The 15274-nt window shown below is 43.9% G+C and overlaps 1 protein-coding gene across 1 annotated transcript in view; it reads left to right on the forward strand.

Moving 5' to 3' along the window:
* The window catches only part of LOC115131083 (D(3) dopamine receptor-like), a 30570-nt gene extending 15665 nt beyond the window's left edge, over positions 1–14905 (forward strand). The window contains exons 6-7 of the mRNA XM_065019123.1: positions 234–603; positions 14691–14905. Of these exons, the coding sequence (XP_064875195.1) occupies positions 234–603; positions 14691–14887 (567 nt within the window). The 3' untranslated portion in view covers positions 14888–14905. The remainder of the gene's footprint in view (positions 1–233; positions 604–14690) is intronic.
* Positions 14906–15274: the final 369 nt, after the last annotated feature.

Raw genomic sequence — 15274 nt, forward strand, 5'->3', positions numbered from 1 at the left:
GTATTATTGACTGTACGTTTGTTTTACTCCATGTGTAACCTTGTATTGTTATATGTGTCGCACTGCTTTGCTTTATCTTGGCCAGGTCGCAGTTGTAAATGAGAACTTGTTCTCAACTTGCCTACCTGGTTAAATAAAGGTGAAATAAAATAATAAATTCTTGCCTATGGACCAGATCAACAGTAAGGGCATTGCTCAGCACCTTCCAATGTGACTGACTGTGTTCCTTTCAGGAGAGTATAGAGCCGGCAGGGCCCCCTAAAGCTCACCTCCTGTCTGGGTGTCTGCGGCGTAAGCGTCCCCGGACGGCCCCTGTGGAGAACACACTGCTGCCCCCGGTGGACATCCAGAACTACTGCAGCATCAGCCACGCCTCCTGCGGCCGCACTGAGCACGACCGTGCCGAGGAAGAGGTGGCCAAAGCGAAAGAGCGTATTCCTGTGCGGAGGAGCTGCGAGGTCAAGGAGCTGTCCAATGGACGCATTCACACGGCACTCCGTCCCGCCCCCCACTCCCAGTCCCTGACCAGCCAACAACAACATGGAGTCAGGAGCATGCAGAACAGGGAGAAGAAGGCTACGCAGATGCTGGCCATTGTGCTTGGTGAGTAGCTCTACTGTTTGTATTAGGCCTATCACCATCTGTATAATGTTCTTAGCTCTATTAACTCTACCATGTGATTTGACTGAGAACACGTTGACCATGAGAATGGACCAGTAATTCGTAGAACATAGAAAAAAATAGTTAAGCTATTGCTAAAGTACATTACATGTGCGTCAGTGAGGCTGCTGAGGGGAGAACGGCTCATAATAATGGCTGGAACAGAGAAAATGGAATGGCATGGAAACCATGTGTTTGATACCATTCCAGGGTAGTAATTACCCAGAGCCCATCCTCCCCATTTAAGGTGCCACCAACCTCTTGTGATGTGCATTGATGGAATGCACTTTAGGGATCTAGTGAGTGACTATGTCTTTTTTTAAATAAAAAGGTCAAATGTTAGTGCACTGTTAAAATGAAGTGCTCTATAACACAAAAACTAGTGGCAATTGAGCTGCCACCACCTTACAAACAGAACCTTGACTTGGCTGGAGAATTGAAACACGTGGTTCTGAGGGTATTGGGACAGTTTTAAGGTGTACTGAAACATTCATCCTGAGGTGTTCTGAAACATGACATGGTGTGTTGTAACACCACTTAATCAAGAGTTGCGCAACACCTTGCCAGGGACTGGGAACACAAAGGCAGAAAAGGTTGAAAACACTGGCATTTCGAGTCCTGTCTAGTGCAGAATTAGATCCCTTCTTCTGGTGTTTTGAGTCCTGTCTAGTGCAGAATTAGACCCCTTCTTCTGGTGTTTCGAGTCCTATCTAGTGCAGAATTAGATCCCTTCTTCTGGTGTTTCGAGTCCTATCTAGTGCAGAATTAGATCCCTTCTTCTGGTGTTTTGAGTCCTGTCTCGTGCAGAATTAGATCCCTTCTTCTGGTGTTTCGAGTCCTATCTAGTGCAGAATTAGACCCCTTCTTCTGGTGTTTCGAGTCCTATCTAGTGCAGAATTAGACCCCTTCTTCTGGTGTTTCGAGTCCTATCTAGTGCAGAATTAGACCCCTTCTTCTGGTGTTTCGAGTCCTGTCTAGTGCAGAATTAGATCCCTTCTTCTGGTGTTTCGAGTCCTGTCTAGTGCAGAATTAGACCCCTTCTTCTGGTGTTTCGAGTCCTATCTAGTGCAGAATTAGACCCCTTCTTCTGGTGTTTCGAGTCCTATCTAGTGCAGAATTAGACCCCTTCTTCTGGTGTTTCGAGTCCTGTCTCGTGCAGAATTAGACCCCTTCTTCTGGTGTTTCGAGTCCTGTCTAGTGCAGAATTAGATCCCTTCTTCTGGTGTTTCGAGTCCTGTCTAGTGCAGAATTAGATCCCTTCTTCTGGTGTTTCGAGTCCTGTCTAGTGCAGAATTAGATCCCTTCTTCTGGTGTTTCGAGTCCTATCTAGTGCAGAATTAGACCCCTTCTTCTGGTGTTTCGAGTCCTATCTAGTGCAGAATTAGACCCCTTCTTCTGGTGTTTCGAGTCCTATCTAGTGCAGAATTAGACCCCTTCTTCTGGTGTTTCGAGTCCTGTCTCGTGCAGAATTAGACCCCTTCTTCTGGTGTTTCGAGTCCTGTCTAGTGCAGAATTAGATCCCTTCTTCTGGTGTTTCGAGTCCTATCTAGTGCAGAATTAGATCCCTTCTTCTGGTGTTTCGAGTCCTATCTAGTGCAGAATGAGATCCCTTCTTCTGGTGTTTCGAGTCCTATCTAGTGCAGAAATAGACCCCTTCTTCTGGTGTTTCGAGTCCTATCTAGTGCAGAATTAGACCCCTTCTTCTGGTGTTTCGAGTCCTATCTAGTGCAGAATTAGACCCCTTCTTCTGGTGTTTCGAGTCCTGTCTCGTGCAGAATTAGACCCCTTCTTCTGGTGTTTCGAGTCCTGTCTAGTGCAGAATTAGATCCCTTCTTCTGGTGTTTCGAGTCCTATCTAGTGCAGAATTAGATCCCTTCTTCTGGTGTTTCGAGTCCTGTCTAGTGCAGAATTAGACCCCTTCTTCTGGTGTTTCGAGTCCTATCTAGTGCAGAATTAGACCCCTTCTTCTGGTGTTTCGAGTCCTATCTAGTGCAGAATTAGACCCCTTCTTCTGGTGTTTCGAGTCCTGTCTCGTGCAGAATTAGATCCCTTCTTCTGGTGTTTCGAGTCCTATCTAGTGCAGAATTAGATCCCTTCTTCTGGTGTTTCGAGTCCTATCTAGTGCAGAATTAGACCCCTTCTTCTGGTGTTTCGAGTCCTGTCTCGTGCAGAATTAGATCCCTTCTTCTGGTGTTTCGAGTCCTATCTAGTGCAGAATTAGACCCCTTCTTCTGGTGTTTCGAGTCCTATCTAGTGCAGAATTAGACCCCTTCTTCTGGTGTTTCGAGTCCTGTCTAGTGCAGAATTAGATCCCTTCTTCTGGTGTTTCGAGTCCTGTCTAGTGCAGAATTAGATCCCTTCTTCTGGTGTTTCGAGTCCTGTCTAGTGCAGAATTAGATCCCTTCTTCTGGTGTTTCGAGTCCTATCTAGTGCAGAATTAGATCCCTTCTTCTGGTGTTTCGAGTCCTGTCTAGTGCAGAATTAGACCCCTTCTTCTGGTGTTTCGAGTCCTGTCTCGTGCAGAATTAGATCCCTTCTTCTGGTGTTTCGAGTCCTGTCTAGTGCAGAATTAGACCCCTTCTTCTGGTGTTTCGAGTCCTATCTAGTGCAGAATTAGATCCCTTCTTCTGGTGTTTCGAGTCCTGTCTCGTGCAGAATTAGATCCCTTCTTCTGGTGTTTCGAGTCCTGTCTAGTGCAGAATTAGATCCCTTCTTCTGGTGTTTCGAGTCCTATCTAGTGCAGAATTAGACCCCTTCTTCTGGTGTTTCGAGTCCTGGCTCGTGCAGAATTAGATCTCTTCTTCTGGTGTTTCGAGTCCTGTCTCGTGCAGAATTAGACCCCTTCTTCTGGTGTTTCGAGTCCTGTCTCGTGCAGAATTAGATCCCTTCTTCTGGTGTTTCGAGTCCTATCTAGTGCAGAATTAGACCCCTTCTTCTGGTGTTTCCAAATACTGTGAATGGGAGTCCCTGCTCAAATATGGTGTGCTGATAGAAGCCTCATCAGTAATTCTAAAAGGTCAAGTGGACAGTATTATGCTCAAACAAAGGACACAAGAAAATACAGTTTTGTCAATAAGTTTGTCCAGGATAATAATGAGTACAAAATGTGTTTTTTGAAGATTGAAGCTTCAAATGCTTTCTTATTTGCAAATGATCAAATGACAACAAAACATAACAGGTCTTTAAGATTTTTACATTGATCTGTAAGGTATTTATCATATTCTTCCAAAATCAACAGAAATGTGGCATTATATTTCACATTCATGTAATAAATAAATACAGGCAATGACTGCTAATGTTAGCAGTAGCAGTCATACAAAACTTCAGCCCCGTCTCAATGCAATCCACCAGTCATCCATTATGCTAATGTCCTGACCTGAGTCTTTATATTAAGGTGATGATACATGGAAGGTTGTACAGATGAATCACAGTGCAGATGAGTTAGAGGATATGATTGACAGTTGAGTTGGCATTAGTCTGTGATCCTGGCTGTGGTTAGGATTGGCCAGCTGGTGTTTTTCTGCAGGGAAACAGAGATGGCTAATAATAATGACAAGCCATAATGAATGTACATGAATGCATCATTAGGATATCAAATGCTATAATATTAATACATTGCAATACAAATACAATTATTAAATATAAATAACAATATGTAAAATATAATAAGTGATTAAGCTATGCAAATATAGAGTCAAGATATCAATATGAATGTCAAGTGGGATGTGGTAGTCCAAAGCTAGAGCAGGCTAAAATGGCAGTGGCTAATTAGTTTAGCATATAGCATGTGGGGTATACATCAAAACAGTAGATACAACTCACGAAGCTAGTATTAACTAAAAAGCAGGCCTTCGTTTGCATAAAAGATAAAGTGCAAGACGGTGCAAATACATTACGTGTCAGTTCACTACAGCACATGTAGCGCCAAGAGCTGTCAGAGCAGCTCACAGATCACTGCACCTGTACATAGCTCATCTGTAAATAGCCCATCCAATCTTCCTCATCCCCATACTGTATTTATTTATTTATCTTGCTCCTTTGCATCCCAGTGTCTCAACTTGCACATTCATCTTCTGCACATCCTACCATTCCAGTGTTTAATTGCTATATTGTAATTACTTTGCCACCACGGCCTATTTATTGCCTTACCTCTCTTATCCTACCTCATTTGCACATGCTGTATATAGATTTTTCTACTGTATTATTCATTGTAAGTTTGTTTATTCCATGTGTAACTCTGTGTTGTTGTATGTGCCAAACTGCTTTGCTTTATCTTGGCCAGGTCGCAGTTGTAAATGAGAACTTGTTCTCAACAAGCCAACCTGGTTAAATAAAGGTGTTCTCAACTAGCCTACCTGGTTAAATAAAGGTGTTCTCAACTAGCCTACCTGGTTAAATAAAGGTGTTCTCAACTAGCCTACCTGGTTAAATAAAGGTCTTCTCAACTAGCCTACCTGGTTAAATAAAGGTGTTCTCAACTAGTCTACCTGGTTAAATAAAGGTGTTCTCAACTAGCCTACCTGGTTAAATAAAGGTGTTCTCAACTAGCCTACCTGGTTAAATAAAGGTGTTCTCAACTAGCCTACCTGGTTAAATAAAGGTGTTCTCAACTAGCTTGCCTGGTTAAATAAAGGTGTTCTCAACTAGCCTACCTGGTTAAATAAAGGTGTTCTCAACTAGACTACCTGGTTCTCAACTAGCCTACCTGGTTAAATAAAGGTGTTCTCAACTAGCCTACCTGGTTAAATAAAGGTGTTCTCAACTAGCCTACCTGGTTAAATAAAGGTGTTCTCAACTAGCCTACCTGGTTAAATAAAGGTGTTCTCAACTAGCCTACCTGGTTAAATAAAGGTGTTCTCAACTAGCCTGCCTGGTTAAATAAAGGTGTTCTCAACTAGCCTGCCTGGTTAAATAAAGGTGTTCTCAACTAGCCTACCTGGTTAAATAAAGGTGTTCTCAACTAGCCTACCTGGTTAAATAAAGGTGTTCTCAACTAGCCTACCTGGTTAAATAAAGGTGTTCTCAACTAGCCTACCTGGTTAAATAAAGGTGTTCTCAACTAGCCTACCTGGTTAAATAAATGTGTTCTCAACTAACCTACCTGGTTAAATAAAGGTGTTCTCAACAAGCCAACCTGGTTAAATAAAGGTGTTCTCAACTAGCCTACCTGGTTAAATAAAGGTGTTCTCAACTAGCCTACCTGGTTAAATAAAGGTGTTCTCAACTAGACTACCTGGTTCTCAACTAGCCTACCTGGTTAAATAAAGGTGTTCTCAACTAGCCTACCTGGTTAAATAAAGGTGTTCTCAACTAGCCTACCTGGTTAAATAAAGGTGTTCTCAACTAGCCTACCTGGTTAAATAAAGGTGTTCTCAACTAGCCTACTTGGTTAAATAAAGGTGTTCTCAACTAGCCTGCCTGGTTAAATAAAGGTGTTCTCAACTAGCCTGCCTGGTTAAATAAAGGTGTTCTCAACTAGCCTACCTGGTTAAATAAAGGTGTTCTCAACTAGCCTACCTGGTTAAATAAAGGTGTTCTCAACTAGCCTACCTGGTTAAATAAAGGTGTCCTCAACTAGCCTACCTGGTTAAATAAAGGTGTTCTCAACTAGCCTACCTGGTTAAATAAAGGTCTTCTCAACTAGCCTACCTGGTTAAATAAAGGTGTTCTCAACTAGTCTACCTGGTTAAATAAAGGTGTTCTCAACTAGCCTACCTGGTTAAATAAAGGTGTTCTCAACTAGCCTACCTGGTTAAATAAAGGTGTTCTCAACTAGCCTACCTGGTTAAATAAAGGTGTTCTCAACTAGCCTGCCTGGATAAATAAAGGTGTTCTCAACTAGCCTACCTGGTTAAATAAAGGTGTTCTCAACTAGACTACCTGGTTCTCAACTAGCCTACCTGGTTAAATAAAGGTGTTCTCAACTAGCCTACCTGGTTAAATAAAGGTGTTCTCAACTAGCCTACCTGGTTAAATAAAGGTGTTCTCAACTAGCCTACCTGGTTAAATAAAGGTGTTCTCAACTAGCCTGCCTGGTTAAATAAAGGTGTTCTCAACTAGCCTGCCTGGTTAAATAAAGGTGTTCTCAACTAGCCTACCTGGTTAAATAAAGGTGTTCTCAACTAGCCTACCTGGTTAAATAAAGGTGTTCTCAACTAGCCTACCTGGTTAAATAAATGTGTTCTCAACTAACCTACCTGGTTAAATAAAGGTGTTCTCAACAAGCCAACCTGGTTAAATAAAGGTGTTCTCAACTAGCCTACCTGGTTAAATAAAGGTGTTCTCAACTAGCCTACCTGGTTAAATAAAGGTGTTCTCAACTAGACTACCTGGTTCTCAACTAGCCTACCTGGTTAAATAAAGGTGTTCTCAACTAGCCTACCTGGTTAAATAAAGGTGTTCTCAACTAGCCTACCTGGTTAAATAAAGGTGTTCTCAACTAGCCTACCTGGTTAAATAAAGGTGTTCTCAACTAGCCTACCTGGTTAAATAAAGGTGTTCTCAACTAGCCTGCCTGGTTAAATAAAGGTGTTCTCAACTAGCCTGCCTGGTTAAATAAAGGTGTTCTCAACTAGCCTACCTGGTTAAATAAAGGTGTTCTCAACTAGCCTACCTGGTTAAATAAAGGTGTTCTCAACTAGCCTACCTGGTTAAATAAAGGTGTTCTCAACTAGCTTGCCTGGTTAAATAAAGGTGTTCTCAACTAGCCTACCTGGTTAAATAAAGGTGTTCTCAACTAGCCTACCTGGTTCTCAACTAGCCTACCTGGTTAAATAAAGGTGTTCTCAACTAGCCTACCTGGTTAAATAAAGGTGTTCTCAACTAGCCTACCTGGTTAAATAAAGGTCTTCTCAACTAGCCTACCTGGTTAAATAAAGGTGTTCTCAACTAGTCTACCTGGTTAAATAAAGGTGTTCTCAACTAGCCTACCTGGTTAAATAAAGGTGTTCTCAACTAGCCTACCTGGTTAAATAAAGGTGTTCTCAACTAGCCTACCTGGTTAAATAAAGGTGTTCTCAACTAGCCTGCCTGGATAAATAAAGGTGTTCTCAACTAGCCTACCTGGTTAAATAAAGGTGTTCTCAACTAGACTACCTGGTTCTCAACTAGCCTACCTGGTTAAATAAAGGTGTTCTCAACTAGCCTACCTGGTTAAATAAAGGTGTTCTCAACTAGCCTACCTGGTTAAATAAAGGTGTTCTCAACTAGCCTACCTGGTTAAATAAAGGTGTTCTCAACTAGCCTGCCTGGTTAAATAAAGGTGTTCTCAACTAGCCTGCCTGGTTAAATAAAGGTGTTCTCAACTAGCCTACCTGGTTAAATAAAGGTGTTCTCAACTAGCCTACCTGGTTAAATAAAGGTGTTCTCAACTAGCCTACCTGGTTAAATAAATGTGTTCTCAACTAACCTACCTGTTTAAATAAAGATGTTCTCAACAAGCCAACCTGGTTAAATAAAGGTGTTCTCAACTAGCCTACCTGGTTAAATAAAGGTGTTCTCAACTAGCCTACCTGGTTAAATAAAGGTGTTCTCAACTAGACTACCTGGTTCTCAACTAGCCTACCTGGTTAAATAAAGGTGTTCTCAACTAGCCTACCTGGTTAAATAAAGGTGTTCTCAACTAGCCTACCTGGTTAAATAAAGGTGTTCTCAACTAGCCTGCCTGGTTAAATAAAGGTGTTCTCAACTAGCCTGCCTGGTTAAATAAAGGTGTTCTCAACTAGCCTACCTGGTTAAATAAAGGTGTTCTCAACTAGCCTACCTGGTTAAATAAAGGTGTTCTCAACTAGCCTACCTGGTTAAATAAAGGTGTTCTCAACTAGCCTACCTGGTTAAATAAAGGTGTTCTCAACTAGCCTACCTGGTTAAATAAAGGTGTTCTCAACTAGCCTACCTGGTTAAATAAAGGTGTTCTCAACTAGCCTACCTGGTTAAATAAAGGTGTTCTCAACAAGCCAACCTGGTTAAATAAAGGTGTTCTCAACTAGCCTACCTGGTTAAATAAAGGTGTTCTCAACTAGCCTACCTGGTTAAATAAAGGTGCTCTCAACTAGCCTACCTGGTTAAATAAAGGTGTTCTCAACTAGCCTACCTGGTTAAATAAAAGTGTTCTCAACTAGCCTACCTGGTTAAATAAAGGTGTCCTCAACTAGCCTACCTGGTTAAATAAAGGTGTTCTCAACTAGCCTACCTGGTTAAATAAAGGTGTTCTCAACTAGCCTACCTGGTTAAATAAAGGTGTTCTCAACTAGCCTACCTGGTTAAATAAAGGTGTTCTCAACTAGCCTGCCTGGTTAAATAAAGGTGTTGTCAACTAGCCTGCCTGGTTAAATAAAGGTGTTCTCAACTAGCCTACCTGGTTAAATAAAGGTGAAATACAAAAGAAAAGAAAAAGAAACAGATCAATGAATCCAAGTAGCTGTTTTACTCGGACTATTAGCATGTGTGGCCGAAATGTTACACAAAACAAATGTTTTTATTAACTGAATTCCTTTTCTATTTCGTTCTTCAATGTGATAACATTTTGTTCTCACGTTTTCATTGACCCATGCTTTCTTGGGTTGTTTCAGCTGAGCATTTGGTGTGTTCTCACGTTTTCATTGACCCATGCTTTCTTGGGTTGTTTCAGCTGAGCATTTGGTGTGTTCTCACGTTGTCATTGACCCATGCTTTCTTGGGTTGTTTCAGCTGAGCATTTGGTGTGTTCTCACGTTGTCATTGACCCATGCTTTCTTGGGTTGTTTCAGCTGAGCATTTGGTGTGTTCTCACGTTGTCATTGACCCATGCTTTATTGGGTTGTTTCAGCTGAGCATTTGGTGTGCTCTCACGTTTTCATTGACCCATGCTTTCTTGGGTTGTTTCTGCTGATCATTTGGTGTGTTCTCACGTTGTCATTGTCCCTTGCTTTCTTGGGTTGTTTCAGCTGAGCATTTGGTGTGTTCTCACGTTTTCATTGACCCATGCTTTCTTGGGTTGTTTCAGCTGAGCATTTGGTGTGTTCTCACGTTTTCATTGACCCATGCTTTCTTGGGTTGTTTCAGCTGAGCATTTGGTGTGTTCTCACGTTGTCATTGACCCATGCTTTCTTGGGTTGTTTCAGCTGAGCATTTGGTGTGTTCTCACGTTGTCATTGACCCATGCTTTCTTGGGTTGTTTCAGCTGAGCATTTGGTGGGTTCTCACGTTGTCATTGACCCATGCTTTCTTGGGTTGTTTCAGCTGAGCATTTGGTGTGCTCTCACCTGTCTGAGTTGATGAAGGACCAAAATACAGGGGAGGTGCCTGCAAACTTGTTTTTATACTTGACCATGCTAGAGGGCAAACCTGCCAGGAATGCCCTCCATCTTCCTCCATGCCTCAGACTGGGAGGAATTCTGAACACTACAGGAGCACAATGTCTGAAGTTCACATTTTGCCTTAAATCTATACATTTGTCTTCTGATATGAAGGTCTGAAAAAGTAAAGGGTGAATTTCACAAATTAAAATTCTCCCTAGGCCCTTTTCAGACTTGAGATATGTTGATTTAACGTGGAATGAATAAATAGAAAAAAATGGACTTTAGTAAAACATTTATTCAGTCCATGTTAAGTCTGAATTTTAAAAAAAACTTTATTATTACTAGGCAAGTCAGTTAAGAACAAATTCTTATTTTCAATGACGGCCTAGGAACAGTGGGTTAACTGCCTGTTCAGGGGCAGAACGACAGATTTGTACCTTGTCAGCTCAGGGATTTGAACTTGCAACCTTTCGGTTACTAGTCCAACGCTCTAACCACTAGGCTACCCTAAAGCCCCATGTGCTCAGTGTAACGAGTGTGGTTCAGCACAACAGTTTAGTTGTGCTGAACCTAGAAGACAGGCTGAGTGGACTAAGGCGGGGTTTTGACAAGCAGGGTAACCGGGTTCACATCCACCTTCTCACAAGAATACCAGTGATGAAGGCCCACTTTATCAATGTTACCTCTACAATGACTTACATAGCCCTAAACATGTTGATTGTAACATGATTTATAATCTCACAGTTGCCTGGAAACTGTAGCCTAAAATTAGTGCCAAAGTCTTAGGAAAAGTATACATCCCCAGTGTCTTCTTTAGAGTCTTAATGGAAATATTGACAGAACATTCCATATTTACAATCAATATTTATGCCATGAATCAAATGCAATTTCAAAGCCTTGGATTGTATGAGAGACATTTATTTGAGTGTTTTGGTGCTGCCTTTTACATGCACTGAAACACCAGAGAGGGTCACAACACCCTAAAAAACACAATGATTCAGATTGAAGAGCCACTCCGGGTGTTTCAGAGTACTTCCATTCTGTTTTGAAGTACATTTATTGTATCATCACACCAGATCTCAGTTTAGGTGCACTACTTTTCATGGTTTTAGGACACAACGATGGTGTTTTCAGTCCTTCTATTTCAACAGGGATGATAGACTGTGAACACTGTTGTACAATAATGAGGTTATGGCCATGGGAGACAGAGGACAGAATCACTTTCCCTCACAGATCTATTACCACCATTATAACACCATTATACTCCACAACACAATAGAACAATGTCTGCAGTGCACTACAAAGCCAATATATTGCCTATGTGGGATATCAGTAACAATTCATTCTCTTCACTGCTGGGAGCCTAGCACTAGTTAGTCTGCAGCATAGGTGAGTCTTTAGTCAATCAGAACAAACCATTGGAAAGCTCAAATGTAAATTGGATAGGTGGATCCAAAGATAGATATCCACTCTATGAGACCAAACGCCTGCTACCAAACATCTCTTTTTCACACACACACATACTGTAATGATTAGTGGTGGTGTTGACGGCCATTGGTCCAGGCTGTTCACTGTGGGAGCTGACATGTTGGTGAGTCCAGGCTGTTCACTGTGGGAGCTGACATGTTGGTGAGTCCAGGCTGTTCACTGTGGGAGCTGACATGTTGGTGAGTCCAGTCTGTTCACTGTGGGAGCTGACATGTTGGTGAGTCCAGGCTGTTCACTGTGGGAGCATGTTGGTGAGTCCAGGATGTTCACTGTGGGAGTTGACATGTTGGTGAGTCCAGGCTGTTCACTGTGGGAGCTGACATGTTGGTGAGTCCAGGCTGTTCACTGTGGGAGCTGACATGTTGGTGAGTCCAGGCTGTTCACTGTGGGAGCTGACATGTTGGTGAGTCCAGGCTGTTCACTGTGGGAGCATGTTGGTGAGTCCAGGCTGTTCACTGTGGGAGCTGACATGTTGGTGAGTCCAGGCTGTTCACTGTGGGAGCTGACATGTTGGTGAGTCCAGGCTGTTCACTGTGGGAGCTGACATGTTGGTGAGTCCAGGCCCTACTGAGTGACACTGAAGCTAATCAGAGGTGTCTACTTAATGAGACAGAGGAATCTCTCTCTCTCACACACACACACACACACACACACACACACACACACACACACACACACACACACACACACACACACACACACACACACACACAGAGCAGATGTCCTCAGCCTCACACACTCCCTAGCTTCTCTTGGCAAGAGAGAATTGGATTGGTCTTTCACTAATAGCACTGACCGAATGTTCTACCGGACAAGAGAGAATTGGATTGGTCTTTGAACTGTGGGGGAGACACTTTCTAAATTCCACATCGACCCTTAGCCTTGCCCCAGCCCTCTACCCTCTAAGCGCTCCCTCCCCCAGCTCTCTAAGAACCACCCCCAGCCCACTACCCTAAGCACTCCCTCCCCCAGCTCTCTAAGAACCCCCAGCCCACTACTCTAAGCACTCCCTCCCCCAGCCCTAATCACTCCCGCCCCCAGCCCTCTAAGAACTCCCCCAGCCTACTACCCTAAGCACTCCCTCCCCCAGCCCTCTAAGAACCCCCCAGCCCACTACCCTAAGCACTCCCTCCCCCAGCCCTCTAAGAACTCCCCCAGCCCACTACCCTAAGCACTCCCTCCCCCAGCCCTCTAAGAACCCCCCAGCCCACTACCCTAAGCACTCCCTCCCCCAGCCCTCTAAGAACCCCCAGCCCACTACCCTAATCACTCCCGCCCCCCAGCCCTCTAAGAACTCCCCACAACCCTCTAAGAAATCAGCCTAAGAACCCCCCCCAGTCCACTACCCTAATCACTCCGCCCCCATCCCTCTAAGAACTCCCCACAACCCTCTAAGAAATCCCCTTAACCCTCTAAGAACCTCCCCCAGCCCACTTCCGTAAGCACCCCTCCCCCAGCCCTCTAAGAACCCCCTCCCAGCCCACTACCCTAATCACTCCCTCCCCCAGCCCTCTAAGACGCGCTCCAGCAGGTGTATCTCATTGATCATCCCTAAAGCCAACACCTCATTTGGCCGCCTTTCGTTCCAGTACTCTGCTGCCTGTGACTGGAACGAATTGCAAAAATCGCTGAAGTTGGAGACTTTTATCTCCCTCACCAACTTCAAACATCAGCTATCTGAGCAGCTAACCGATCGCTGCAGCTGTACATAGTCTATTGGTAAATAGCCCACCCATTTTCACCTACCTCATCCCCATACTGTTTTATTTATTTACTTTTCTGCTCTTTTGCACACCAATATCTCTACCTGTACATGACCATCTGATCATTTATCACTCCAGTGTTAATCTGCAAAATTGTAATTATTCGCCTACCTCATGCCTTTTGCACACATTGTATATAGACTCCCCCCTTTTTTTTCTACTGTGTTATTGACTTGTTAATTGTTTACTCCATGTGTAACTCTGTGTTGTCTGTTCACACTGCTATGCTTTATCTTGGCCAGGTCGCAGTTGCAAATGAGCCTCTCTGATTGACATAAATTCACTGAAAACCTGCAGTTCTCTTTCTCTCTCGCTCAAATGCTGAAGCACCAAGCAGAATACATGTCCTGCTACTGTAGGTTCTACTACTGCGACATTCAAATGTTTTTTTTCAATCTGAAATGCAGCCATACACATCAACAACTGTCCTTTCATAAAACTGAATAACACAAGATAGATATTGGTCTCCATTACGACATACAAGTGTATCCCAAATGCAGCCTCAAGCTACAACTAAAATATAGCCTAGTGTAGCCTATCAAAACATTTCCCATTTTAAATGATCACTTTTATGAGAATAATCAAATCCTCCTGCTGCAGGATTATTTTACTCCTGTGACAAAACTGGTCAAATTAAGATCCTACAACTCTACATAACACATCTATAGGGGTATTGATCTACCTGGAATTCTGCTAGGGTGTTGAAGTTGATGTGTGTTAAAACATATTATTATTATTGTTAATAATGTACTCCCTCTCTCTTTTACTTTTACTCTTTCACTGCCTCGCTTTATCTCGCTTTCCCTCTCACACTTGATCTCATGTTCTCTCTCCCCCTCTCTCTCTATCCCTCCATTATGCTCCCTCTCTCTCTCTCCCTCCGTCATGCTCCCTCTCTCTCTCTCTCTCTCTCTCTCCCTCTCTCTCTCCCCCCGTCTCTCTCCCTCTGCCATGCTCCCTCTCTCTCCCTTTCTCTCTCCCTTTCTCTCTTCTCCGTTTCTCTCTCTCTCCCTCTCTCTCTCTCCTCTCTCTCTCTCCCCCCGTCTCTCTCCCTCTGCCATGCTCCCTCTCTCTCTCTCTCTCTCTCCCTCTGCCATGCTCCCTCTCTCTCCCTTTCTCTCTCTCTCCCTTTCTCTCTTCTCCGTTTCTCTCTCCCTCTCTCTCTCTCCCTCTCTCTCTCTCCCTCTCTCTCTCCCTCTCTCTCTCTCTCTCTCCCTTTCTCTCTCCCTCTGTCATGCTCCCTCTCTCTCCCTTTCTCTCTCCCTCTGCCATGCTCCCTCTCTCTCCCTTTCTCTCTCTCTCCCTTTCTCTCTCCCTCTGTCATGCTCCCTCTCTCTCTCTCCCTCTGTTACCACTTGATCACTTGTTCTGTCTCTCTCTCTCCCTTTCTCTCTCTCTCGCTCCGTCATGCTCCCTCTCTCTCACTCTCTCCCTCTGTCACACTTGATCACATGTTCTGTCTCCCCCACTCTCTCAATCCTTCTCTCGTTCCATCTTTCAGGGGTGTTCCTGATCTGCTGGCTGCCGTTCTTTGTGACTCACATCCTGAACACCCACTGCAGGACGTGTCGTATTCCCCCGGAGCTCTACAGCGCCTTCACCTGGCTGGGCTACGTCAACAGCGCCCTCAACCCCGTCATCTACACCACCTTCAACATCGAATTCAGACGCGCCTTCATCAAAATCCTCAGCTGCTGAGAACACCATGGTCCACCATGACCGCGTCATAGCCATGCTCCTGACCTGTACTGGACTGCACTTTGGGCCCGGCATCCCTGAGTATGGATAAGATACATGAGCCATGGCCTCAGCCTGAGTACCCATTATCAGGGCAATGACTGTCCTTTATCGAGATCATTGTCAGACCAGGGTTCTGAGCTGTACTGGACCTCAGGCCAGCCACACCTGAGCATGGATACATGAGCCATGACCGTCCATCTTCAGGGTCAATGACTCGTCTTCATTGAAACCATCTCCTGCTGAGAGGATTGGTCCATAATGACCATGTCTGACCATTCTCTTCCACTGGTCCTCTCAGAGCACTGGACCTCTCAGCACGCTGGTTCTCTCAGAGCACTGGTCTTC

The sequence above is a fragment of the Oncorhynchus nerka genome, linkage group LG6 (genome assembly GCF_034236695.1).
Source record: "Oncorhynchus nerka isolate Pitt River linkage group LG6, Oner_Uvic_2.0, whole genome shotgun sequence".
Lineage (NCBI taxonomy): Eukaryota > Metazoa > Chordata > Actinopteri > Salmoniformes > Salmonidae > Oncorhynchus > Oncorhynchus nerka.